Source organism: Globicephala melas, chromosome 10 (genome assembly GCF_963455315.2).
Source record: "Globicephala melas chromosome 10, mGloMel1.2, whole genome shotgun sequence".
In the NCBI taxonomy this organism is placed as follows: domain Eukaryota; kingdom Metazoa; phylum Chordata; class Mammalia; order Artiodactyla; family Delphinidae; genus Globicephala; species Globicephala melas.
The window spans coordinates 10002272-10027565 of NC_083323.1; the positions used below are offsets into that span (position 1 = coordinate 10002272).

The 25294-nt window shown below is 58.8% G+C and overlaps 2 protein-coding genes and 1 long non-coding RNA gene across 6 annotated transcripts; 2 read left to right on the plus strand and 1 right to left on the minus strand.

The window, feature by feature from the left end:
- Window positions 1–1561: 1561 nt before the first annotated feature.
- SLC16A8 (solute carrier family 16 member 8) lies at window positions 1562–6109 on the plus strand. Of its 2 annotated transcripts, XM_030856001.2 has the most exons (4): window positions 1562–1775; window positions 2510–2653; window positions 2895–3716; window positions 5682–6109. In XM_030856001.2, the coding sequence occupies exons 1-4, from the start codon at window positions 1562–1564 to the stop codon at window positions 5996–5998; spliced, it is 1497 nt and encodes a 498-aa protein (XP_030711861.1). In that variant the 3' UTR covers window positions 5999–6109. The 2 variants fall into 2 exon arrangements, with proteins under 2 accessions (XP_030711861.1, XP_060162497.1); XM_060306514.1 differs by lacking the exons at window positions 1562–1775; window positions 2895–3716 and having other exon boundaries at window positions 2526–2653.
- Window positions 6110–8164: 2055 nt separating this feature from the next.
- On the minus strand, window positions 8165–25051 carry PICK1 (protein interacting with PRKCA 1). Of its 3 annotated transcripts, none has more exons than XM_030855999.3 (13): window positions 24855–25051; window positions 24454–24551; window positions 23210–23321; window positions 19610–19738; window positions 17705–17771; window positions 16314–16403; window positions 13889–13942; window positions 13072–13134; window positions 11973–12106; window positions 11488–11580; window positions 10617–10667; window positions 9468–9612; window positions 8165–9003 (listed from the first exon to the last, which is right to left on the minus strand). In XM_030855999.3, exons 2-13 carry the CDS (start codon window positions 24492–24494, stop codon window positions 8729–8731), a joined length of 1254 nt encoding a protein of 417 aa, XP_030711859.1. In that variant the 5' UTR covers window positions 24495–24551; window positions 24855–25051; the 3' UTR covers window positions 8165–8728. The 3 variants fall into 3 exon arrangements, with proteins under 3 accessions (XP_030711859.1, XP_030711858.1, XP_030711857.1); XM_030855998.3 differs by having other exon boundaries at window positions 24802–25050; XM_030855997.3 differs by having other exon boundaries at window positions 24704–25050.
- Window positions 20461–21872, plus strand: LOC132597957 (uncharacterized). The gene is made up of 3 exons (XR_009565469.2): window positions 20461–20709; window positions 20800–20965; window positions 21206–21872. It is a non-coding gene; the product is annotated as an uncharacterized lncRNA (long non-coding RNA).
- Window positions 25052–25294: the final 243 nt, after the last annotated feature.

Consider the following 25294-nt stretch of genomic DNA (forward strand, 5'->3'; position numbering starts at 1 on the left):
TGGGGTCTCTCCAGGGCAGGGCTGTGCCCTTTGTACCACTCGGACCCCCCAGGGCAGGGCTCTCTGTGTTCTCTGCCCGAAACTCCAGGCGGTGAAGGGGCCCCCCTATCTCTAGCTCTCCCTGGATGGGCCTGGGACGGGGGGCCCCACCACGCGGCCCAGCCTGGCCCTGTGCTGCGGTGGCTGCCTGGCCCTTCTCCCCTCCCAGCGGAAAGCCTCTTAGAGGGGATGGGGGTGGGGAACACTAAGCCCCAGGCTTGGGGGAGCGAGCTGTTGAGTGGCTGATCTGCGGGAAGCCTGGGAGTCTTCAGCTGCGGCCCCCATCGGGCTACGCTTTCACAGGGGAGCCAGTGGGGCGGCCCCTCCCCGCAGGCCTCAGGAGATGCGAGGCTGGACACCCAAACCCACGGGACGGCTCAGGTAAGTGTGCAGCGACGGCTGTCAGGGACCACCTGTTGTCCTGGTCCTCAGGTGGCTGCAGCTGTGGTGACCAAGCCAGAACTTGGTCCTGGTGGGGCAGGGGCAGAGTCCCACGGGGCCCTTGGCATTGCCCAAGGCCAGGCGGGAGACCCCAGCGCAGAGGAGTTGCAGGAGGGAGGGAGGCTCCAGCTGTGGGCTGGTCTATCCTGCCTGTGAGGCCCCCCTCCTGGTCTGTTATGGGGGCAATAGGGGTGCTGTGTGAACCCCTGGGTGGAGCTCTGGAAATGTGGAGGTGTTGGGGGCTGCTAAGGGTTTGGAGGGCAGAGGGTCTCTCTCCCAGTGCCCCCTCAAAGGTCTGCATCTGTCCAGTGGAGCCAGAGATCTGACCCTCCCCACACCAAGATCCCCAGCTGGTCTGGGGTGTTCAGTCACCCACCTTACAGGTGGGAAAACTGAGGCTCAGCAAGGGGAGGGGAGCTGCCCAAGTCACGGAGCAAATCCATGGCTAAGCTGGGATGAATTGGAACTCAGCTCCCTTGGCTTCTGGGACGAGGCTAACATTGTTACAACATGTTTTGGTTTTCCTTTCATAATTTTCTAAATGACAATAGACATTCCTGATCACTGAGAAAAACCAGGTACCAAAAATCAAGGCCAAGGAGGAAAACGAACTCCACCCATTTTGCCACCGGCACTTGTCTCCCCCTCCACCCCACTCCTTGTTTGTTCCGTTGCCCTGAGACCCTCACATGTACACCCTGGGGACATTGCCGGTGCCCACACATGCCTCCGGTCACACACTGGCTGTCGGCTTTCCCACTCATCCGAACCCCCTCTCCTGACACTACTAGGTCCTGAGGGGCAAGGAGTATCCTCCAGAGGGAGTCTTCCTGAAGTTAAGACTCAGGTGGGAACGACTCTATTACCCACCCCTCATCCTTCACGCCCCTTGGAGGAGGGGAGATTCGGGGTGAGGTCCTACCTCGGTTTCCCCTCCTGGCTCCATTCCCCGAGCAGGGCTCCCGTGGGTAGCCCTGTGCCTCAGTTTTCCCACACCGGGGTCTCCATCCCCCTTTCTTGTCTGGGCTACAGACCCTCGCCGCTTCCTCTTGTCCCCTCTCCTCCAGCAGAGGCGGTGACGATGGGCACTAGAGGCCCCCGGCGGGGCCCTGGCCCCCCAGACGGCGGCTGGGGCTGGGCCGTGCTGGGCGCCTGCTTCGTGGTCACCGGTTTCGCCTATGGCTTCCCCAAGGCCGTGAGCGTCTTCTTCCGGGCGCTTATGCGCGACTTCGGCGCGGGCTACAGCGACACGGCCTGGGTATCCTCCATCATGCTCGCCATGCTCTACGGGACAGGTCAGCGCCCCCTCGCGGATCCCTCCCCCCTCCCCCAGGCCCAGGATTGAGAATCGGGATCAGGGACCAGGAGACACCCGACCCCTTGAGCATCTTCCCCCAGGCCCCTCGGGGTGGGCATGGAAACCCCTTCCTTCCTGTGGAAACATTAGCACCGGAGAGGGGAGCAGAGGGCAGGAGGGTGGCAGCGGCCAGAGGTGGAGCCCGCACCCAGGTGGCTGACCTGTCAAGCTTGGCCACCTGGAAGGGCCCCTCCATTTCTGTCAAAAGACCCACACCCGCCTGTGTTACAGGTGGGAAAACTAAGATCTAATTAAGATTCCCACTCCCAAAGCTCTAACCACCTGTGGAGTGGGGGAGATGCTGGAGATATCCTGGCCAGGCAGCGTGGAGGGGTGGAGGAGAGGGATGGGGGAAGCCTGGGGAGGAAGGCGGCTCAAGCTGTGATTCCAGCTGTGAAGCTAATAAAGCGAATGGGGTCCGCCCCTTCTGCTTTATGTTCCGTGTTCTCAGGAGGGCTGGGGACCAGTATAGAGGCTCCTCCCCTGCATCCCCCCATATGGCTCTCTTTGGTCTGTCCCAGCCAAGCTAGTGACCTTGGCCACAACACTGCCCTCTATGAACCGGGGGTGACCTCATTCCTTCAAGCCGTCTTTCAAGGCTGGGAGGTACAAAGCCTGGAGTGTCTGCCACAGAGGGGTCCAGCCTGATTGGTGATCCTGCCCTGCCCACAGGCCCGGTGTCCAGCATCCTCGTGACCCGCTTTGGCTGTCGCCCGGTGATGCTGGTGGGTGGACTGTTGGCCTCGGCCGGCATGGTCCTAGCATCCTTTGCCACGCGCCTCCTGGAGCTATACCTGACAGCTGGGGTGCTCACAGGTGAGGGCGCCCACTGCTCTCCTCCTCGTGGGGGTCGGGGTGCAGGTGGGGGTCAGCAGCCCTTGCTGCAAGACCTCCTGTCCTCAGTTTCCCCATGAGGGGCGGTCCTCATCCTTCGGCCCCGTTCCCACCCCCCACCCCGGGGTCTGCACACCCTGTCGGGACCTCGCCCCTCCCTCCCGCCGGGGCCTGGGGTGGGGGCACCCTCGGGGAGCCCGCCACAGCACCGCCTCGCCCACAGGCCTGGGCCTGGCCCTCAACTTCCAGCCGTCGCTCATCATGCTGGGGTTGTATTTCGAGCGGCGGCGGCCTCTGGCCAACGGGCTGGCGGCGGCCGGCAGCCCCGTGTTCCTGTCGGCGCTGTCGCCGCTCGGCCAGCAGCTGCTCGAGCACTTCGGCTGGCGCGGCGGCTTCCTGCTGCTCGGCGGCCTCCTGCTGCATTGCTGCGCGTGCGGCGCCGTCATGCGGCCGCCACCCGGGCCGCGGCCGCGCAGGAACAGCGCGGGCGACGCTCCCGGGGAGGCGGCGGCGGACAGTGCGGGACTGCGCTTGCGCGAGGCGCCCTCTGGTGGCCGGACCCGCCGGCGCCTGCTGGACGTGACCGTGTGCACCGACCGCGCCTTCGCGGTGTACGCCGTCACCAAGTTCCTGATGGCGCTCGGGCTCTTCGTGCCCGCCATCCTGTTGGTGAACTACGCCAAGGACGCGGGCGTGCCTGACTCCGAGGCTGCCTTCCTGCTCTCCATCGTGGGCTTCGTAGACATCGTGGCGCGGCCGGCGTGCGGCGCCCTGGCCGGCCTGGCGCGCCTGCGGCCGCATGTCGCCTACCTCTTCAGCCTGGCCCTGATGGCCAACGGGCTCACGGACCTGAGCAGCGCGCGCGCGCGCACCTACGGCGCCCTTGTCTCCTTCTGCGTCGCCTTCGGCCTCTCCTACGGCATGGTGGGCGCCCTGCAGTTCGAGGTGCTCATGGCGGCTGTGGGTGCGGCCCGATTCCCCAGTGCGCTGGGCCTAGTGCTACTCCTCGAGGCTGTGGCTGTGCTCATCGGACCGCCCTCTGCCGGTGCGCGCCACAGGAGGAGAGGGTGACGCGGCCTAGTGCCCCTAAGCCCAAGGGAAGCCCCTCCCTATCCCAGATGGAACGTCCAGGGATGAGAGAGGGGAAGGGACCCATGGTGGGTGGGGAGGGGGGAGAGACAGCCCGGTGGGGTAGATTCCCCTTACCATGGCCAGTTAGCCTCCCTCCCCTCCAGGCGGTGCCAACAGAGGCCCAGTACAGGTTGCAGTCCCAGAATCAGAGCGGGGCCCTGCCCAGTGCTCAGTGCCCATACCTTTGAAACACTGTATCTGAGTGCTTTAGTGTCCCCAGCCTCTAAGGGTGACTGGAGTAGGGAGAGTCCTTGGGGAACCAGGAGCAGAGTGGGAGGGCTCATTACGCTCACAGAGAGGCGGGCACGGGAGGCTTCCACCGTGCACACCGCCTGCTGGGTGCTCTACACATCATAGGAAATCCTCATGACAAGGTGGTAGGGGAAGGCTTCCTGCAGGGGCTGGCATAAAGGCAGTCTCACAGGGCAGGGCAGGACCCCCCAGGAGAGGGCACAGGGAGTGTTTGGGGGACACTGTTCCTATACAAGTAAGGCAGGAGCTAGGATCAGAAAGGTGGGGGTGGGGGACATTAGGGTCTTGCTGGGTTGTCAAGTTATCCCTGAAACAGCAGGAAGCTTGCCTGTGAGCAGGAGAGAGCTGAGGTGAGGCTGTAGGATGGAGCAAAGATGGGGGCCGCCTTTGCTAGGGCCCAGGCTGCACCCGAGATGAGGTGAGCTGCCCATTCTTCCAGGGCTGGGCTAGCTGAGTGCCGTCAAGCTTTGTCACCTCACCTGACCTTGAATTTCCACTTCAGTGCAGTGGGAATTGCACTGAACCTGAACCTCTGTGTGAGCAGCCCCCAAACCCAACCACCAAAAGCTATAAAACCAGCCAGAGGCTCAGGGACCCATCTTCCATTTTCTTGGGTGACCCTGGGGTGGATCTAATAGGCAGAGAAGGCACGTGGGGTGAGAAGAAGGTGAGGGACACCACAGGGCTGTGTGTGGAAGGGGCGGGACTGGCTGGCTGGGCAGGGGTCAGGAAGGCAAGTTTGGGGTACTGCTCAGAGGGGCTCAGGCGGGCAGCTGGCTTGGAGGACTCCAGGGAACCTCCCCAAGGCCTCAGAGATACAGACTGAGAGGTCACAGCCTGGTGTGGACAGCCACAAGGATGCCTCCGAGAGAGGGGGGAGCCCACTGAGGAACCACACTTTAGGGGAAATATTTGCAATTAAAAGATTTTGCCGAGTATGAAAGTAACATGTACCTGTGATAGAAAACTTGGAAAATACACAGAAGGAAACAAGAGTTCTACAAGCCCTGTCCCCAGCCCCCATGCTAATGATAGTTCAGTCCTGGGTACACGGGGCCTCCTGGGAGGGGGGAGGCCTGGGGGTTGCGGGGAGAGCTGAGCCAGGCTCCTGAAGACCAAGGAGGCTGAGTGGAAAGGACAAGAGTTGGGGGCCCCCAGGAGAGCAGGGCTAAGCCCAGTGCTGTCCCCACTCCCAGGTCAAATACCCCCAGCTGGGCAAGTCCCAGGGTACATGTGGGGCTGGAATCCCGAGGACAGGAGGTCCCTTGTAAACTGTGAAGTGCTGCCTCACCAAAGGCCCCATATCACTTAAGAAATTGAGGTCCAGGGAGGTGAAGTGACAGTTTTAAGATCTCAAATGGCAGAATCCTCATGGATTTTTGCATCTGTAAAATGGGAACAAAGACTGGTCTCCGTGTGTGTGTGTGTGTGTGTGTGTGTGTGTGTGTGTGTGTGTGTGTGTGTGTGTGTGTGTGTGTGTGTGTGTGTGTGTGTGTGTGTGTGTGTGTGTGTGTGTGTGTGTGTGTGTCCCGTGAGCTCCGCCAAGAGCACTGCCCTTATCTGACGGTGTGGGTGTGAAGGGTGGGCTCCCCGCAGGCCCTCACCTCCCCATCCGCCCTCCCCGCAGGCCGCCTGGTGGACGCGCTGAAGAACTACGAGATCATCTTCTACCTGGCAGGCTCTGAGGTGGCCCTGGCCGGGGTCTTCATGGCTGTCGCCACCAAGTGTTGCCTGCGCCGCTCTCAGGACGCCACGCCCAGCCCAGGCACCAAGGGCGGGGCCAGCGACACGGAGGATGCTGAGGCCGAAGTGGACTCTGAGCCCCTGCCTACCAGCGCCGAGGAGCCCGGTGGCCTCGAAGCCCTGGCGGTGCCGAGCCCAGGGACTGGGCCCTCGGAACCCGAGATGGAGGCAGAGCCGGGGCTAGACTCCGAGTCTGTGTAGCGCGGGGGCACTAGGTGGGGTGGCCAGGGACTTCAGGAATGGGGCTTCCCCTCTCAGAGCCCCGGCTGTCCCCACAGGGCCTGGCACATGGGAGGCTGCTCCGGTGGTCACCGCCAGGGTCCATGCAGGGAGCTGCCCCCCTCATCTGCCCACTGGCCCTGGCACGGCAGGGTGTGGGCCTGTGTCGATCTTAAGTCCATAAAGCTGAGCTGAAAGAGCTTCTGTTCCTGCGCCTCTGGCTGCTACCTGGGGGATGGGCTAGCAGGGAGTCTGAGAGGCTCCCCCTGGGGCCCTCCGACCCCCCACCCCGTGGGTGTTGGGGAGGAAGTGGCAGAGGTGGAGGATGGCAGGGGAAAGTGTCCCAGCTCCAGCCCCGCTGCTCGGCGCTGTACACTGAAGCCCTCGCTGGCAGCACCTGCCGCTGGAGCAGCCCAGAGCAGAGAAAGAGCGCAGGTCCGAGTGGCGGGCTGGGGCTGGATCCTGGCCCTGAGCCCCGGGCTCCTCTCGCACACTGGAGGTGGAGAGCACCTGACTCTATGACTCCATCCTGTGGACAGCAGGGGGGTGGCGGAGGGGAGACCGGCACCTGCCCTGCCCCCTCACCTTCCTAAGAGGGACCCTCCTCCAGCCCGGCTCTGGGTCTCCTCTCTCTAGGGGATAAACTCGGGTGTCCTGGGACCTTTGCTCTGGACACGTGTCCCTACGGACGCCACTGCGGACCCTGGCATCTGCTCCGCCGCCCACCAGTGGAGTCCCAGGGGTAGCTCCTCAATGGCACTTTGAGTCAAGTGCAGGGAGCTCCAGGTCTCACCCTGGCTGGAAGGTTTAGGGATCTGTTAAGTATTCATTCTCTTCCCACAAACTAGACACCCCTTTCCTTGCCTCCCTCCCTCCAAATCACCAGCTTGGTGACCCGGGCCCAGTGGAGGAAGCAGCCTTCCCACCGCAGACCCTGACTCCATTCATCCGTACTCCTCAGGGGAGCCCATTCCACTGGTGACCCCCTCCCCACTAGTCTCATTTTCCATCCATGCCCCAGGAAGGTGTGGGGAGCCCCTGCAGATGCCCGGCCAACTTACACCGTGTCTGTGCTTTCCCCTGAGCCACTACAACAGTGACTACATCTTATTTTAACAAATCCTCACAGCCTGACTGTGCCAGGCACCGTGCTAAGCCCGTCACAAATGTTAACTCATCTAATCCTCAGTAAGGACCCAAGGTAGGTACCCTCATTAGCCACACTCAGATAGGGAAACTGAGGCACAGGAAGTGAGGAGGTAGCTCAGGGTCACAGAAGCTATGACTGGAACCTAGGCTGTCGGTTCCAGTCTGTGCCCTTGGCCTCCACACTGGCTGCCCCTTCAGGGAGGTGGTATAGTCTGACAGTTCTAGGGGATCTACGTGGTGACAGCCCATCCCTCTCTCCACACTCCCAATCCTGCCTGAGGATCCCATTCAGGTCTCTTGCCCGGGACCCCCGCCCCGGCCATCGCGGGCCCTGCCCGCCTCCCACACCCTCTTGCACCCTCCCATTCTCAGGACGAGCATACATTTCATTGTCCAAACAGGGACACTTTGAGAATGAGAAGGGCCACTATTAATAATTACACTAGGACCACAGGTGTGCACTGGGACTGTCCAGGTGAAGCTGGACACCTGGGATACTAGCGTGGTACCACCCACTGGGCTTCTCCCCTTGGCCCTGGCAGAACAGGCGACCTGGAATGGCCGGGGCCCCCTTAACACTCTCCCCAGTTTGGGGCCTTGGGTCCTCCTGACCCAGTATCTGCCCTGCCCTTCCCCAGATAAAGGTTGAGTTCATGGCCAGAAGCACTGAAGGATCAAAGACGAGGGAGGACGTAAGAGGCTCCACAGAGCAGAAAGCCTGGGAGGCAGGGGGAAAAGTGCAGTCTTCTGAATTTCATGGATCCGAGTCCAGATCCCATTCTGTCCCTGTACACCATGTGGCCCTGGGCAAGCCTCTTCTGAGCCTCAGTTTCCCATCTGTAAATGGGGACAGTAGTGCTAATCCACAGAATTGCTGTGAGGAGTCAGTGCTATAAAGGGAATGTCAGTAAACCTTGTTGCCCTGCCTTGGTGATCAGGGGGCAGAAGAGGGGGACGTCGAGGGGAGAGAGGGTCTGAGGCCACTGCAAAGAGCCCGGCTCCATCTGGGTTTGTGTTTATTCAGTACAGGCCCAGCGCCCAGCCCCTCCCCAGGGAAGTGGCTGAGCGAGGGAATAAAACTAATCAAGGCCGCCGAGGTGAGTGTGGACTGGGGCGGGGCCAGCCTAGGGCAAGGTGAGGGTGCGCGTGAAACCCTGGTCCCAAGCTCAGCGGTCCACCCGCGCCCCCTCCTGGCAGGTCTCCGGGGGGCCAGTGGAGGTGCCCACAAGGAACGGCTCCTGGACTCCCCGCCACCTCCAGCCCCTCTTCCTTTCTGCCCTCTTTCTCCTTCCTATGGCAGGTCCAGAGACCAAGCTCTCCAGCTGGCCGGGGAGGTGGGGAGGGAAGGTGGAGGGGCCAGCGTCCAGGTCCCAGGCCACGGCCCGGTGCCTTTCCTGGGCGGGTGCTGGGGTTCGCTGTGCTGGGACAGAGGAGCAGGGAGGCAGGCGCCCCAAGCCAGCAGGCCTTTATGCGCCACCCTGTTGTGTGGCAGTCCTGCCCCCACTCCCATGCTGCCATCCTCCCACTCGCCCTACCCCCCAGATCCGCACCCCAAGGGGGCACTCAGGAGTCACACCAGCTTCCGCCCTTGTCCAGGGGCCCGGCAGCCCCTCGCGCATCCCTGGACGGCTCCCCGGCTGCTGTGTCCTCCTCGTCTTCCTCCCCCTCATCCTCGCCGTCAGTGAACTCATCCTGGCTGAAGCCGTAGGCCAGCGTGGTGTGGGCCAGGTCCACCTCGATGGGGAAGACGTCGGCGTCACGCAGCACTGAGTAGCAGTCGTTGTAGTACTTGGACATGGTGGACACAAAGCGTTGCAGCTGGAACACGATGTCCTGGACTGGGGCAGGAGGGCGGGCAGACGGGCGCCAGTGGGCCAGGGCTGCCTGCGCATGGAGAAGACCCTCCCTGCCCTCCTGGGCATCCCATCATGCACCTCACTGACCCCTCGTGCCCCGGGAGGGGGCAAGGCCAGGGCTGCCCAGCCCTGCACAGAACCCAGGCCGCCTCCCAGCTCCCAGTCAGGCGGTGGAGGAGGCCTGCCAGGGTGGGGGGATGGTGGACTACACCCCAAGGAGCCCACGGGGCACGGCCAGTCCCACCCAGGCCAGGCTCCGGGAAGCCCCCATCTTGGGTCTGACTCAGAGCTCTGCCATGCGCTGGCCCTGGGAGCTCAGGTAAGTACTGTACCTCTCTGGGCCACAGTTTTCCCAGCTGTGAAATGGGGAGAGGATGGTGTAGGGGTTGCCCGAGGCAGGGTGTGGCCCGTGGGCCGGGCGCCTGCCCACAGCCCACACCCCTCACCATGTTTCTGGTCCAGCAGCTCCATCTTCTCCAGCACGTCCTTGCGCATCTGGGAGAAGCGAGCGCGGGCCTCCTGGCGGCAGCGCAGGATCAGGCGGTACTCGTAGTTGCCTGTGCTCACGCGGTACAGGGGCTCCCCTAGAGCCTGGGGCAGGGGAAGCACGTCAGGGACCCTGGGCGGGGTGGGGAGCCTGCTCTGGAGCAGAGCGGGGTGGGGGCAGGGAGGCTGCAGAGCCGACCCATGGGTTCACACCCCTGCACGGCACGGCACTCTTCAAAGCTACCATGGCTCCCCATTGCTGAGGCGCCAGGACTGCTAGAAGCGCTTAGTGATAGCTTTGTTGAAAAAAACAACCTAAAACCCAAACCCTTGCCATATTAAATAAATGAATATTTAGTCCTAGATGGACCCTGATACCAAAAATATTTAAAACGGGCTTCCCTGAAGGCGCAGTGGTTAAGAATCCGCCGGCCAATGCAAGGGACACGGGTATGAGCCCTGGTCCAGGAGGATCCCACATGCCGCGGAGCAACTAAGCCCGTGAGCCACAACTACTGAGCCTGCGCTCTAGAGCCCACGAGCCACAACTACTGAGCCCACACGCCACAACTACTGAAGCCCATGTGCCTAGAGCCTGTGCTCTGCAACAAGAGAAACCACTGTCATGAGAAGCAACGAAGAGTAGCCCCGCTCGCTGCAACTAGAGAAAGCCCACGCGTAACAACAAAGACCCAACACGGCCAAAAATTAATACATAAAAATAAAATTAAAAATTTTAAAAAATCTATAAAAAAAAATTAAAAAGAAGTAAAACACCACCTCTCAGGAGTGAGGAAAGTCAGTTTTTCCCTGCAAGAGCCCCACAAAGTCTGACGGGCAGCTGGTCTGGGAGCAGGCACTGGGAGTGTCCCACAGCAAGCTGGCCAGCACTCCGAGGCCTGGAGGGGCCAGGGGTGGGGGGATCACCCCAAACCTCCAGAAACAAGAGCCTGGCCAACCCCCAGGCCTCTCCTGGGTTGGCCTGGCCCACCTGGTGTCCCTGGCAGACCCAGCCCGTTCCTGGGGCTCTGTGAGGTAGGCAGGAGACGATTGTGCACCCCGAGCCTTTCCAATAGCACAGCCACGCCCCCTCCCCCCGTGGCACTCACAATGCAGCTGTATTCCTCGTCGTCCATCTCCTTCACCTTCAAGCAGTACGACTGTGGGACAGGTGAGGCCAGGTTGTCAGAGGGGCTGCACCACCTGGGTGCCCACCCTGATGTCCCCAGTTCCTCCCATGCCATGCTGTACCCCTCGGCCACCCAGAGGAGCCGGTGTGCCAGGCCTCATGGGCCCTGTGCACCCTCAGCTGGGATGGGCCGAGACGTGTCAGGCAGAGGCTGGCCCCTCAGTCAGACTGGCCTTTGCCTGGGAGGCTCAGGACAGGGCACTCATCTAGGAGGGTGGAAAGGGCCTGAGAGACAGCCCAGCATTTACCACACTCAAGTCCCAAGAGGTGCTCTGGGAAAAAAGGCTCCACGGTCCAAAGAGCTTGGGAAGGCCCCTGAAGACCCGTGGTGCGTATGCGTCTACCAAAGGCTCTGACAAGTCCTCAAGCAAAGGACCTTGGCCTCTTTGATGGAGTATTTTCCCTCACCTCCTTTCACCACAGAATTATTATTTGAACATAAAACTCATTAACATCCCTTGGTACCCACTTTATAACCACTGACCTAGTCTAATCCATTGTTAAAAGTGACCAAAAGGATTCCCATGGGGTCAGAGTGCTCCAGAGTGAGGGCTCTACCCACCCCAGGCTCCCAGGGGCTCCTCCAAACAGCTGAAGCAGGGCCTAGGCTGCTGCCTGATTCCCCAGCACCCCCTAGGCCCCTGGTCCCACCTCCTCAATCAGATGTGACCGAGGCTCTGGCCCTGCCCTGCTGGCCACCGTGTAGCTGACCGAGGAGGGGCAAATCTCCAGGTGGGCTCTGACCCCAGCAGGCCAGGCCCACACCCCCACAGAGGCTGGAGACCACTTACCAGGTACTCAAACTTCACGTCCAGGTACTTCTTGATGGTGAGGCGAGTGTCTGGGATGGCTTTGTTGAGGTACGTGTTCAGGTCCGTCAGCATCTGGAAGGGGAGGATGGGGCGGACGCTTAAGCCCCCTTGGGCAGAGGGCTCAGGCTGGCCAGGGTGGCAAGGAATGGCACTGATGTGTCAATGCTTCTAGTGGCCTCAGGTGTCACAGCCAGAGGCTCCTGGACAGCCTTGTACGTTTCAAGGACAAGAAGACAGACCAGGTCACGGGCAAGCTGTAACTCCGGAGGAGCCAAGGCCAGAAAAGAGCCTGGAGGTCGATGCTGAGGCCGCGGAGGAGGAGTGCCTCACGCATGGTCAGCTGTGTAGGACACCAAGCCAGAGCCGGCCCCCCGGTGCTCCGAGTCCAGAACGGGACCCCTTCCGCTCGCCACACCGCCCCTCCCCCATCACGTGCTGACACACACACGCTCCACGGGACCCACCGGCTTGATGGTCTTCAGCAGCCGGATGCCGAACTTCTCAATGCTGCGGTGGGCGTCGGCGAACTTCACGAAAGCCTCGCTCGCAGCTGGCTGGGGCTCCCGCACCCCAATCACGGAGAACACGTCCCCAAAGGCTGCGTGACAAGTTTGTCCTGAAGGCTGCCCCTACTTGACCCCTTAACGGAGAAGCCAGGGATTTGTTGGGGAGAAGCAAGGCAGGGGGTGTGGCAGGCTGGAGGCCAAGGTCTGCCCGAGGTCCACGTCCCAAGGGAGATGGTCTACACCTCAAGAAAGGTGAATCTATACCCCCAAGGGAGTCGGACCTACACCCCCAAGGAGCGCAGACTCCGGCGTAGACACCCGAGTCTACACGTTGAGGAAGCTGGGCCTACCTCCAAGGGAGCCGGCCCTCACTCCCCACAGCGACCAGACCGTGCAGAAGGCTGGGTCAAGGTTGAAGGAGGGGAAGTTGTCTGGGGGCAGACTACTAGTCTGGGAATCTGGGCCTTAGGTCAACTCCGCCCCTAAGGAGCTGCACGACCACTTTTTCTATCTGGGCTTTGTTTTCCCAACTGCAAAACGGGGTTAACTGTAGCTGCCCTGCCCAACTAATAACAAACTTGTAGGAAACGAGATCACGAATGAGGAAGGGCCTCGTACATTGTAAGCGGCAGTACAGATAGATGGGACAGGGCCCGGAGGAGTAACTGTGCCCCACACAAGACAAGCTGGTCTAGGGGACTTCCCTAGTGGTCCAGTGGCTGGGACTCTGCGCTTCCACTGCAGGGGGCCCAGGTTCAATCCCCGGCCGGGGAACTAAGATCCCATAAGCCGTGCGGTGCGGCCAAAAAAAAAAAGACTAGCTGGTCTACATGCTCCCCGCTGGCCCCATTATTGCTACACCCCAGCATCTAGACAGTGCCCAGCCCAAACCTGGCCCGAGGTCAGATGCTGCGGTGTCTGCCTGAGCATGGGCACGAGAAAGGCCCCAGGGAGGAGCTTGGCCGCACCCTCACTGTATGGGTGTAGGGGAGGTGCTGAGCCCAGAGGGTAACAAGGGTTTTTCCAGGGTCACGCAGCAGGTTTGGGGCATCCTTACCCCGGTGCGTCTGCGACAGCTCATAGAAGGCCCGTAGGAGGTTCTTGGTGTGTTCTGTCATCCCTGTGGGAGAGACCCAACCGAGGGGGCTGGGGGCACATGGTGGGGACCACACTGGCCGAGGACACGGCCTCCAAACGCCCACCCCACCCCACCCCGAGGCCCTCACTGTTCCTGGGTTTCAGACTCTTCTCGCTAGGTTTACATGTGCCATTATTTGATTTTTATGGGCATGTATTACTTTTACAATCAGAAAAAGTATGTCTTGGGCTTCCCTGGTGGCACAGTGGTTAAGAATCCGCCTGCCAATGCAGGGGACATGGGTTCGATCCCTGGTCTGGGAAGATCCCACATGCCGCGGAGCAACTGAGCCTGTGCGCCACAACTACTGAGCCTGTGCTCTAGAGCCCACGAGCCACAACTACTGAGCCCGCGTGATACAACTACTGAAGCCCGCAAGCCTAGAGCCTGTGCTCCACAACAAGAGAAGCCACGGTGACAAGCCCACGCACCGCAACAAAGAGTAGCCCCCGCTCGCTGCAACTAGAGAAAGCCTGCGAGCAGCAACGAAGACCCAACACAGCCAAAAATAAATTTATTTTTTAAAAAAAGAAGTATGTCTTAAGACTTTTTTCCTTAAGAATATTTAACGGCCATGGTCCCAGAATTGCACAGGCTCGCACTCTGCCCCCACTGCCATCATCCTTAGAGCAGGGCTCCAGAGCTCCACCCCAGGGCAGAGCCAGTGCCAGGCACTTTCCAGACTGGGATACCCCACCCACCATGGGGCTGCCAGCCAGAGGGTGCGCCTGCCCACCTTTATACAGCTCGGCGGTCCGCTCCAGCTCCTCAAGCCTCTTGACAAGCCCATCTGTGGGGATCAGAGAGCCACAGGGTCAGGGGAGAGACCCACAGGTCACCTGAGCCAGGCTTGGGAGGGGCAAGGTCGCCCCCAGAGGAGCAGCACAGGACGTGGTCCCAGGGAGGGGGACTTGGCACCTCAGGGTCAGCTGGGCTCACTGGTGCTTTGCAGAGAGCCTGGCACACCCAGACAAGTGGAGGTAGGCAGGGCAGCCCTCAGGATGCTCCTGAGATAAGCGCCACCCCAGCAGGCTGGGACACAGCAAAGGGGCAGAAAGGTGAAGAGGATGCGGGTACTTCCGGAAATCGGGAGTGAAAACCAGTTGGGCCGTTCCCAAGGCCAAGCCCGCGGGTGGCTCCCCATGGCCGGCAGAAGGCAGGCCCATGGCTGGCAGTCAAGGCCCTGGGACTTCTAACAACTCCCTGCTGATGGCCGAGGAGCAAGGCAGTCAGGGACAAGCAGCAGAGACGGGACGCCTCGACAATAACTCTAAGGTGGGCTCCAAGGCAGCCCCCCGCCACCGGCTCAGAGGCGAGAGCAACCGGGGAGGGGAGAGAAACTCAGCGAGGGCTTCGAGGAGGACCTTGCACGGGAGCGGCCCTGGTGATCATCTTCGCTGGCTTCACAGGTAGTTTACTGAGCACCCGCTGTGCGCCGGACCCCGTCAGGCCCAGGAATGACCGCGGTGAATGAAATCTGAGTTGTGCCCTCAAGGCTTACAGTCCAGCAGCGACAGTGGCCAGGCCACGACGGGCAGGGGCAGTAAGGGCTGTAAGCTGAGGGGCAGGGGCAGTTGCCTCACCTCAAGGGCTCAAAACGAGAGCACGTGGATTGCCAGGGAGGGGGCCGCATTCCAGATCGGGGTGGGTGGGACTCCCACCAGCAGCGAGTGGCACCCTCCTCCACTCCAACAGGGCTGAGGTCCACCCCCAACTCCCCACCGGGGGCACCGGCAGCAAATGCAGGGCAGGGCCCATGTCGGTGGCTTCCTTGCCCGGCACCTCCTAGACGGGGCCTGGCCTTACTGAGTGCCCTCCCCGCAGCTCAGTCCTTCCACATGAGCCTTGGAGGCAGAGACTACTTTGCTCATCTTATAGAGAAAATCGAGGGACAGAGAGGTAAAGCAACTTGCCTAAAGGCACACAGCGAGGGCTGTGCAGGTTGGGGTGCCCTCTGCCCCCCAGGCTCCTGTGCTGACCTGGGCCAGGGTTTTCAGAGTGGCAGGAGAGAAGGGGAGTAGCAGAAGCCGGGCCTTGGCCTTTCTCTGGGCAGAGAAGGCGGCTGTGTGTTGGGCTGTCAGGGAGGAAGGCCCGGGCTCTGGGGGCTGGAAGGGAGCGCCTCGGAGGTCTTCAGGAGGCTTCGGCCACTGGGCTGGCCTCCAGGCCCTGGCTCCCCAGAGCCTTGGCCCCTGGCCAGCCTGGCAGGGAAGGAGCCACGTAAGCGCCATGCTGTTGTTTTTAGCTGGGTCATGGGACATCATGACAGCTTCAATTTTAGAAACCCTATTTAAGGCTCGGGAAATTGCAAGGTCTGGGGGGAAAAACACAACAACCAGTTCTAATTTCATCCCAACGCATGGTAACTACAGTAACAGGGATTTATAGACACCAAGAAGCTGGAAATAGCAGCCGCCACTTTTGTACCCCATTTGGAACAAGCTCAGACCCCCCTCCCCTGCATCCCCGCCAATAAAGCCCAGTGTGCCCAGCTGAGCCTACAATGTACGCAGGTATTTATATCTGTCCCCGCACGTACACAGCAGAGCTGCTGCTATTTATAAACTCAGGCTGGTGACAGCAGGAGCAGGACCGAGTGCTTCGCTGGCCCCCTGGGGAGAGAGCGCGTGTGTGTGTTTGTGTGTGTGTGTGTGTGTGTGTGTGTGTGTGTGCGCGCGCGCGCATGTGCGTGTACGCGGTTTTCCCCCAGCCCTAGGCGGGCAGCCACCTCCAGCCCTGGGATGCGGGCAGCAGCGCCACCTCCTGGAGAGAGGCGGGGCAGAGCGGGCAGTGTGGGAGCAGCGCAGTGCATGCTGGGGTGACAAGAGGGCACAGGGTGGAACTGGGCTGGCGTGGGGCGGTGGGGGGAGGCCTTGGCTGCGTGAGAGCAGCTGGGGGCAGTGGCGAAGGCACCAGCTTGGGGAGCTGGAGGGAGGCACCTCCCCACCATGAATTTGTCTCATCTGTGACCTGGGCCTGTGAACCCTTGCTGGGGAATGGAAGACACTGGCTGTAAGATGCCTACGCTGACTACTGTGAATGCTCTGGGAGCGGGAGAGGCCTCCAAGGATGCAGCCGGTGGGCAGCCATGGTGCCCCCGCCCCTGAGGCCTGGGCCTGAGCCCCCCGGGACCGAGGGTCAGGGGGTGGAAGGAGGGGACTCACCATTGCACAGGATGGCCCGGCTCAGGCCCAGGGCATCTGCGGTCCCCGAACTCATGTTCTCAACCAGCCGATGCTTCACCTTCTTCAACACTGGGACCAGGTGAGAAAGGGACTCAGTGAGGTAGAGTCTGGGCCCCCAGGCCATCCCCGCCCCATCGCGACTCACTGGGAGCGACACTAGGGGCAGAAGAGGCTGAACCGGGGTTTGGTGTGTGCGTGACTGTGAAGTAGGGAGGGTCCCAGTGAGGGGTTCTGGGCCCCCGCCCTGTTCACTCTCTACCTGAGGGAGGCGCTGGGAGCCTGGAAGGGTAAATATGGAAAGCGCTTAACCAAGGGCCTGGCACTCACAGTGGCTACTGGCTACCACTGAGAGCCCAGAGCTGCCCAGGCTTGATACCAGCTGACAGGCCGACCGCAGAGAACCTCTCCTCCGCCTCTCCTCCACTTCCGGGAGCAGAGGCACCATCAGTGACAACCGGCCTCAGGCCCCAGACTCGGTTGCTGCACATGTGGTCACATACTCGGTCCCTGGAAGGGGACTAGGATGATATGTGGTCACATACTCGGTCCCTGGAAGGGGACTAGGATGATATGTGGTCACATACTCGGTCCTTGGAAGGGGACTAGGATGGGACCAGAGGGTTTTAGAGGAAGAACCTCCAGGACAGACTTGATCTGCCCTTAGCCTCTTTCCTTAAAAACCAGGAGGAGGCTGTGGCCCAAGGGTGTAGGAAAAGGGTGCTGGACCCCAGAGCCAGGAGATCTGGGTGTGCCTTCACCCAGGGACACAGCGTCTCTCTGGATCTCGGGCCTTGATCTGGAATGAAGTGTCTGGCCCAGAGGACCCTGAAGCTTCTGTCCAGCTCTTGAGCCTTGAAGCTTCCACAGAACCAAGGCCCAGAACCCCTAGCAGGAGGCGACATGTCCCAGGGCATGCTATGGGCAGAAGGGCTGGCTTCTGCCCCAAAGCTGAGGTCCAGTTCAGACCCTGAGCCTTTCTGGGAGCAGGTGCGTAGAAAGGGCCAGGGCTGAGGAGGGGTATGCAAGTGGGCATGAGATACCAGGCCAGGGCTGGGCTGCCCTCCCTTTCAGAAGGGTGAGGGACTGGGCCTGGTGAGCTGGAGGGCTGCCGTACAAAGGACAACCCTAGGGCGGCAAGGTCCTCGAGGAGGTGGCTGGGGGAAGGGGGTAAACACAGGGCAGGGAGAAACCAGGGACAGGCTCCTGGGACCAGCTGCAGGGGGAGCACCCCTGGGTCCTCCCAGGCCCTTTGCATCGGCTTGGTCAGAAGAGTCAGAGACCACATCCATGTGAGTGCTGACGCATGGTCGTCAGAAGGCAGAACAGGGGCTTATGGGGCCACTGGACGCCACTGCCCCAGCTCAGCTTACCAATGTCCAGGGACATGCCCTGCTTGGGGTCCGCCTGCAGCTTGTTGTAGTGGATAGTCACCTCCCCCTGGAAAAGCAGGACGAGCAGAGTGGTGACGGAGTCCCCCAGACCCCAAGCCCCTTCCCGGGAGAGGCCTGTTTTCACTGGAGTTTGTGGTCATGAAAAAGTCCTGAGCCCTGGAAAAAGGTCCCTCCTTCTCTCACCACCCGCCAGGCCCTGGAGAATCAGCAGGGACAGGGGCAGACAAGGTCCCTGTTGACACTGAGCTCGCAGCCTGGCGATCTCTGATGTCCTGTGCCCCTGCCACCCCCATGCCACGGCCACACTCCAAAGCTCTGCGACATCATTCTTCCTGACACGCAGAGGATCTTCTCCCGTGCTCTAAACCATCCCCATCCTCCCTCCATTCGCTCCACAAACCATCCCAGCACATTCTCTGTGCCTGGTGCTGGGATGGAGGAAGCAGGTGCAGGGGCAGCCCCAGCCCCCAAGGGCCTGAGGCCAGCAAGGGAGGCCGCAGCAATTCAGGGAAATTACATGAATTGCAGTCTAGTGACTGGAAGAGAGGTGGCGCTCCTCCTGAGAAGCTGCCCCTGACCACGTCACTCGTCACTCTCTTTCGTTCTCGAAATCCTAAGACCTCTGAACTTGGGACAGAATCCATTCAAATGCAAAATGCACAGGATTTCAAGATCGCCTCCTAAGTGACCCCGTGCAGTGAATCAGGCGTAGATGCAAAAGGCTCTCGGGCTGCAGCACAGTGTGTGGAGAGCAGCTGTGGGGAAAGGAAGGAGCGCTGCGGCAGCAGTCAGACCTGGGCTCTGGTCCAGCTGTGCGACCACGAGCAAATCCTTCCCCCCACTCTGGGCACCAGTAAAGTAGGGGCCGTATCTCTGCGTGGCACCCAGACGTGGGAGCTGCGGAGTCCCTGCGCAGTGGCAAGGCTGTGCTCACACACCGAAAGCTGTTCTCGTGGGCAACGGGAGGGGCTGGCGCGACACAGGCCTGGGAGGACGAGGAGGGTTCTGCTGAGTAGGGATGAGGGAGGGGATCCAGAGGGGGCACATGCACCCCACTTCTGCACCAGAATGAAACACGGTACAGAGGACACGGAGGACGGATGGGAGGTGAGGAGAGGTTTGGATGGATAGGGTGAGGGAGCTCAAACTCTCGGCCAAGCTCAACACACAGCTGGGACGCTTGACTCTCAGACTTTTAAGTCATCCTGTGGCTTTGCACCTCCTTCACTGTTTTGGTTTCCCAAGAGCTACTAGCAGCAAAAATCTCTAGGAAATGACAAAAGGGCTGCATGCTTCCAGGACTGGCCAGAATGCTCCCTGCCATTCAGGGAGAGAGGGGCCCTGTGGGGAGAGGCCTTAGCCTGGAGCAGCGGGGGCAGGGAGGGGGAAGCCGGGAACAGGCAGAGTGCAGTGTGGTCTGCAGAACAGGAGACCATCCGCTGGACCAGGAGCTGCCCCAGGGCCCAGGGGACTGAAAGTTCCTACAGGGACGGGGGTTGTAGGGAGGGGCCCCTCTTTCCCTCTTACAACTTCCTGGGCCCAGCATGGCCCAGTGGACATTTACTGGATGTCTACTGACCCAGGTAGCTTCACCTCAGACTTCCAGCTTCGGCTCCAGCCCTGACTGGGGACACACTGGCCCGCCCTGAGGAGTGATTCCGTCTGACAGCTCCCCTGGGAGCTCGAGGACGGGGACCTTTCAGTCCTGGTGCCCACTCTCTCACCAAGGCCCAGCACAAGTCCTGGATCATGAATAGTATCTACTGAATGAACACGGAGCCGGGATGTGACCCAGACCCTGCTGCACTGAGGAGGGAGCTGTGAAAGGGCCGGTCCCCCCTTCCAGGCCCTCGGGCAGGCTGGAGGGCCCGCAGCAGCCCTTACCTTCACCTCCTGAATCATCTTGGCCACCTCCACCTTAGTTTTTCCTTTGATTGACCTGCCATTGACCCCGGTGATCTCATCGCCAGCTGCCACGGTGCCGTCCAGCGCGGCTGGGGTGTTGTCAAACACCTGTGGGTGCATAAGGGGGGGCGGGTGGGGGAGAAAAGGAAAGCTGGGAAGAAACCTGGTGGGGGACAGTCATTCCCTCCACTCCAACCGGCACCCGGCTCTGTCCTGGTCTCTGCCCTCCATCCCTTAAATGGTGCTGGAGAAGGGCAAGGGGAGACAGCACCCTAACAGCCAGAAACGAGTGACCCACATTCTTGGGGGAGGGGAAGGGGGAACTGGAGGTAAATGCGACTGATGAGACTCTCCTCTTCTGGTATCAAATACACAAAACCTTACACGACCACAGGAGTGTTTGCTCCTCCCAAGCCATTTCTTGAGATTTTTTTCCAACAACACTGCACTGAGCTGACTCAGAGCCTCAACGCACCACTTATCAGTTCCTGCACTTCATCTCTGTCTCCAAGGAGCAAGGGCCCCGCCACACGTGTGAGCCCCTTCTCCCAAGATGACCCCTAACACAGGGTCTGCACTCACTGGCTGAGTGCAGCTGAATGTGTCTGTTAAAGGACAGATGTATGGGGGACGTTCAGGGCGAGGGGCGAGCAGGCTACACAAGTGTATGCAGAGACGGACCCAAGAATACAAAAGTCACATCAGGCAAAAACCACCAGGAGAGACGCCAAAATTATTAGCTGTCTCCCCTATAACTTATCTTTAGTTTCCAAGTTTTCTATGCAAAGCACGTAGAAAGAATATTTCATGATGTTTCATATACGTTAATATTATAAGAAAAAAATGAAATAATTAAGACAAATGTTTCTTTCTGCTACCTTCCAGAATCACAATAAAAACATCACAATTATTTGAAAAAGAATGGTAAAGGAGATCACAACAATAAAAGATATACAGCCATTTCCGGAAGATGCAACAGCGGGGATCCAAGGGCCTGCACAGGGGGTTGATGAAAGAGAGCTAGTCTTTGCTGGAAAGTGCCGGCAGGCCAGGAAACAGACCTCTGGAAACATCTGTAGGTGGGTGGAAGGCAAGGCAGAAAGTAGGGGGACAGACTCAACTCCAGGCTCCCTCCCCACTGACACAACCCTCCACGACCCCTTCTCTAGGGAACACGGAGGACACGGAACGCCACCACCTCAGCGCCGGCCACTGGCCTCCCTGCCCACATCCTGCTGGAGCTTCAGCAGCAGACGTTTCCCAGACCGTTGCGGGTTTTGGCAGACGATCTGCAATGAAGCCTCTGGGCCCCCCGAAGCAGCCGCAGGGATTAAGGTGGGCAGGGGCGGGGGGGGGGCGGGCAGGGACCAGCATTTCTAGAGTCTTCAGGCGGTGCCATCTGGTACAGCAGGAGAGCACGCGGATGCTTTGCAGCCTGTCAGATCTGCTTTCTAACTTGGTCTCTACCACTCAGCCGGCTAGGGACCTGGGCCAGGAGCCTGAGTCTGCTCACCTATAAAACTACACGAGGGCTTCCCTCATGGCGCAGTGGTTAAGAATCCCCTGCCAATGCAGGGCACACAGGTTCGAGCCCTGGTCCGGGAAGATCCCACATGCTGCAGAGCAACTAAGCCCGTGTACCACAACTACTGAGCCCACGTGCCACAACTGCTGAAGCTGGCGCGCCTAAAGCCCGTGCTCCGCAACAAGAGAAGTCACCACAATGAGAGGCCCGTGCACCGCCACGAAGAGTAGCCCCCGCTCGCCACAACTAGAGAAAGCCCGTGTGCAGCAGCGAAGACCAAACAGAGCCAAAAATAAATAAGTAAATAAATACATTTATTTTTTAAAAAATAATAATAATAAACTATACGGGAGGATGTGCAGAGGTCATATGCAAACACTATGCCATTTAAAAAGAAAGACAAAAAAACGGCATGTTACTATGCTCCGAGCTCTCTGAGGGCAGGGTCTCCGTTTTCTTGCTTTCTTATCTCTAGTGGCTACGAAAGAGCCTGGCCAGGCCCTCAGAAAATATTTCCCGAACATAATATGTTGTACTGATACTGATTTAACCAAAATTGACATGATAACTATGTTGGGAAGATAGATAGATAGGTTTTGGAAGAAAGCTAAATTTTTAGCTCCTAGACTGAGAGAAGCTGACAGATGTTTATAAGCAATAGACCAAAAACTAACAGGCTAAGCATCTTACTGAGAAAAATGGGACCTCATACCTGAATCAACAGCTAAAAGGGTGGGGAGCGGCGTTGCTTCCGGGATTGGGGTGGGGGAAGGGCGGTGAGAAGGCGGCGAGCAGAAAGGATTGCTTATTTGACACTAGCCTTTTAGTACTCTTGACTTGTTCAAAGCAAGTCAGATAGCCTTTGATTAAAAATAAAATTGACTTTTGAAAAAAATCAATTCTATTATTTTATAATCACAGTTCATATTAAGAACAAACCTGGCCCCCCACAGGTGGTGAGGGGGAGGTGGCAGGGGAGGCTGAGCAGGGAGATGGCAAGGAGGCCAGGCCTGGGGGAGGCCTCCCTAACACCTCCTGGGCCAGAGGAAGCCAAAGCGCTCGTAAAGGCCACACCCTAAGCAGGCAAGACCAGATCCAGGGAATCTCCATCTTCTAGGCCTTAGGAGTGACTCTTTTCAAGATCCTCAGAGAAACTGCAGTTTCCCATCTGCCACCAATGGCTACCTAGCTGAGAAGGTTAAAACATAGCTGGAATCCAGGTCAAGTTTATGTCTGAGGGGGGCAAGCTTCCTTCCAAGGCTACAGAAAGATCACTGACTCTGACCAGCCACATAATAAACGAGGCCTGTCCCCATTCCTGCGTCCCAGCTGACAGAATATCACCAGGGCAGCCCTTCTTATAAGGACCACAGAATTGTTCAGTATCGCTGGCAGATCACCTGGGAAAGTGAACTGTCATAAAAATAATCGCAGCTGCTATCGAGGGAGTGCTGCTTAAGGGCCGGACATTGTGTGATGTCATTTTGTTTAATCTTCACAACAACCCAGATCTACATATTTTATATCCCCATTTTCCAGGTGAGGAAACTGAGGCCCAGAGAGCTTAAGTAACTAGTTAATAAGCAGGGAAGCTTGCACTTGGACTCAGGCCATTATTATTTCATAGTCTTAGTCTTTCCATTATGCTGCACTTGTGTTAGTACCAAAGGCTGATGATTTTATTGATTCACTGATGACATTTTTATTGAAGGTCCGCTATTTGCCAGGCATTGTACAAGGTGCTGACTGCAGTGAAAAAGCAAACTGGGATCCTGACCTCATAGTGCAAAGAGTCTGGAAAAGAAGTTAGATACAGAACTAATGAGCAAATCCATGAGTACAGATGGTGATAAGTGCTGAGAAGGAAAAGAACAGACTGAAATGATAGAAGAAAACAAGGGCGGACCTACTGACAGTGGGTGTTCGGGGAAGCCCCTCTGAAGAGAATGAGGAGTCAGCTGTGCAGAGGGGAGAAATGAACCTTTGTCACGCCCAAGTAGGGAGGTGGCTCGCCCCCTCCAGCACCTCCCTTCCACCTCCAAAGCACTCAATACCTGGACAATATACAGGCAGGGACAGTACTGGGCTCCTCCTCCAATGCTGATCCCAATCAGGTTCTGAGCATCCTTCTGCAAGGTCACCTTCCCAGGTACGGTAGGGATTCCGCTGGAGAGAGAAGCACGTGCAGCTGAGTCCCCTGGAGAAAGGATGACTGGAGGGGACGGGGACAGACAGACCTTCTAAAACTCCCAAGAGCCTCCAAGTGCTGCACAGCCTTTTCTCTTTCTCACTTGGCCAAAAAGACAGCACTTTGTGCTGGAACGTCACAGAGCTCTTGGAGCCATGCTGATGGGGGATCAATCCCAATGCAGCCATTTATCAGCTGTGGGACTTGGGTAAGTAAGTCACCCTCTCTGCATCTCAGTTTCCTCATCCATAAAGTGGTATGGATTAAAAATGGCCACTTTACCAAAGTTCTTGGAAGAAAGTACATGGAAGGCACTTAAATACCACCCCAGCCCAGAGCAGGCACTCCGTAAAAATAGGTCCCCCTTCCCTTTCCTTCATTCTCTCTCTAAGATTTGAGTCAGACTCTATCCTTGTCACCTTCTCAGGCACATATGGAACATAACAGCCAGCTCCTCCAGGAAGCCTTCTCCTGTTAAGCGATCCATCACCCATCTGTCAATTGCTGTACTCAATTACCTCTCAGTTTTCACTATACATTAGCACTGATTTATGTTTTGTGGTAAATATTCTCATTTATTCTCTTATTCACTTGATAAACATTTGCTAACAACCTATTGATGCTGAGCACCGTACTAAGTGCTGAGGACACAGAAAGGCATTGGACCCAGTCCCTGCTCTGCGGGAGTATATATTCTATTAAGGAAACTAACTTAATTTTTGAAAATCTGCCCCACTGATCATCTATGCTGGGGAGGAAAGTATGTTTATGATATTCCTGTTCATCCTTCAAAATGTGGCTCAACTGTCACCTCCTCTATGAAGCCTTCCCTGAACACCCCAGAAAAGGCACTGCTTGGCCTGCTCGGTTCTCCTCGTGTAGCCAGGTCACTCTCCATTAGCACCCTTATGGCCCTGAACTGTATTTATCCATCAATGTGTCCACAGCCCCCTACAGATGGTGAGCTCCTGGAAGGGCAGGATTCATTTCTGCTACAGTACGAGACCTAATCTTCTGCTGAGAAGCAAGGTCTGTGGAACTGGTAAGTCCAGGCACCTGAGAGACCTGGGGCTCCTGCACTAGTGGGACTTGGGGTAACAACATACTCACAGTTTATCCTCCTCGATGTCATAATCCAAGTCTGCAAACATGGTTCCGAGAGTTTCAGTGTGCTGGCTAACTGCCCAGCTCGGCAGGGGAATGGGGAACTGGATCCGGGAAAGAAAAGAGCTTAGAGCTTAGGGAACCAGTGCCTAAATGCCAACCCCAACCCCGGCGATCTGGGAGAGTCGGGCCCTCCCACTCCCCTCCGGACGATGGGGGTAGTCCCCGGGGTGGGGGGTGGGTAGGTGATTCTTACTAGGTACAGGGGGGAACTCCAGGCCAGGGCGGAGCCTCAGATTCCAGAGCCCGCCCCACGGGTCTCCAGGCCCTTGGGAGCTCGCCTCTGTCGCTCACCGGAAGCGTCAGTACCACAGCCGGGTCCGGGCCAGGCTGGCACCTGAACCCACCTGCCGTTCCACCTGTCGGCGGCCGCGACTGTCGCGTCACTTCCGGGGGGACGCGGAAGTCCCGTCTTCCCGCACTGGATATTTGCCTGGGTCCCTACAGGCAACCCTTCCCTCCCTGCCTCCCGGCGTTCCCAGAACGAGGAAGGAGAACAAGTATTGACGGAAGGTCCCCTTTAGCATGAAAAAGCGGAAAGAGAGGAAACGTCCGGACGGGCCGACGGCGCTCAACCCCGCCCCTTGCCCTGTGGCCGCCGCCATCTTGGTAAGGTCAGGGTTCTTCCCAGCTTCCTCAGCGGGACGCCGGGGGACCAAGCCGCCTGGTTGGTTGCCGTGGCAACGGAAGCATCCGTAGGCGGGGAGACCTCCAGAGAAGTTCAGTGGACTACAAACCCCGACACTTTCCCTTTCACATTTTCAGCACCCCGTCCTAGGGTGCCGTC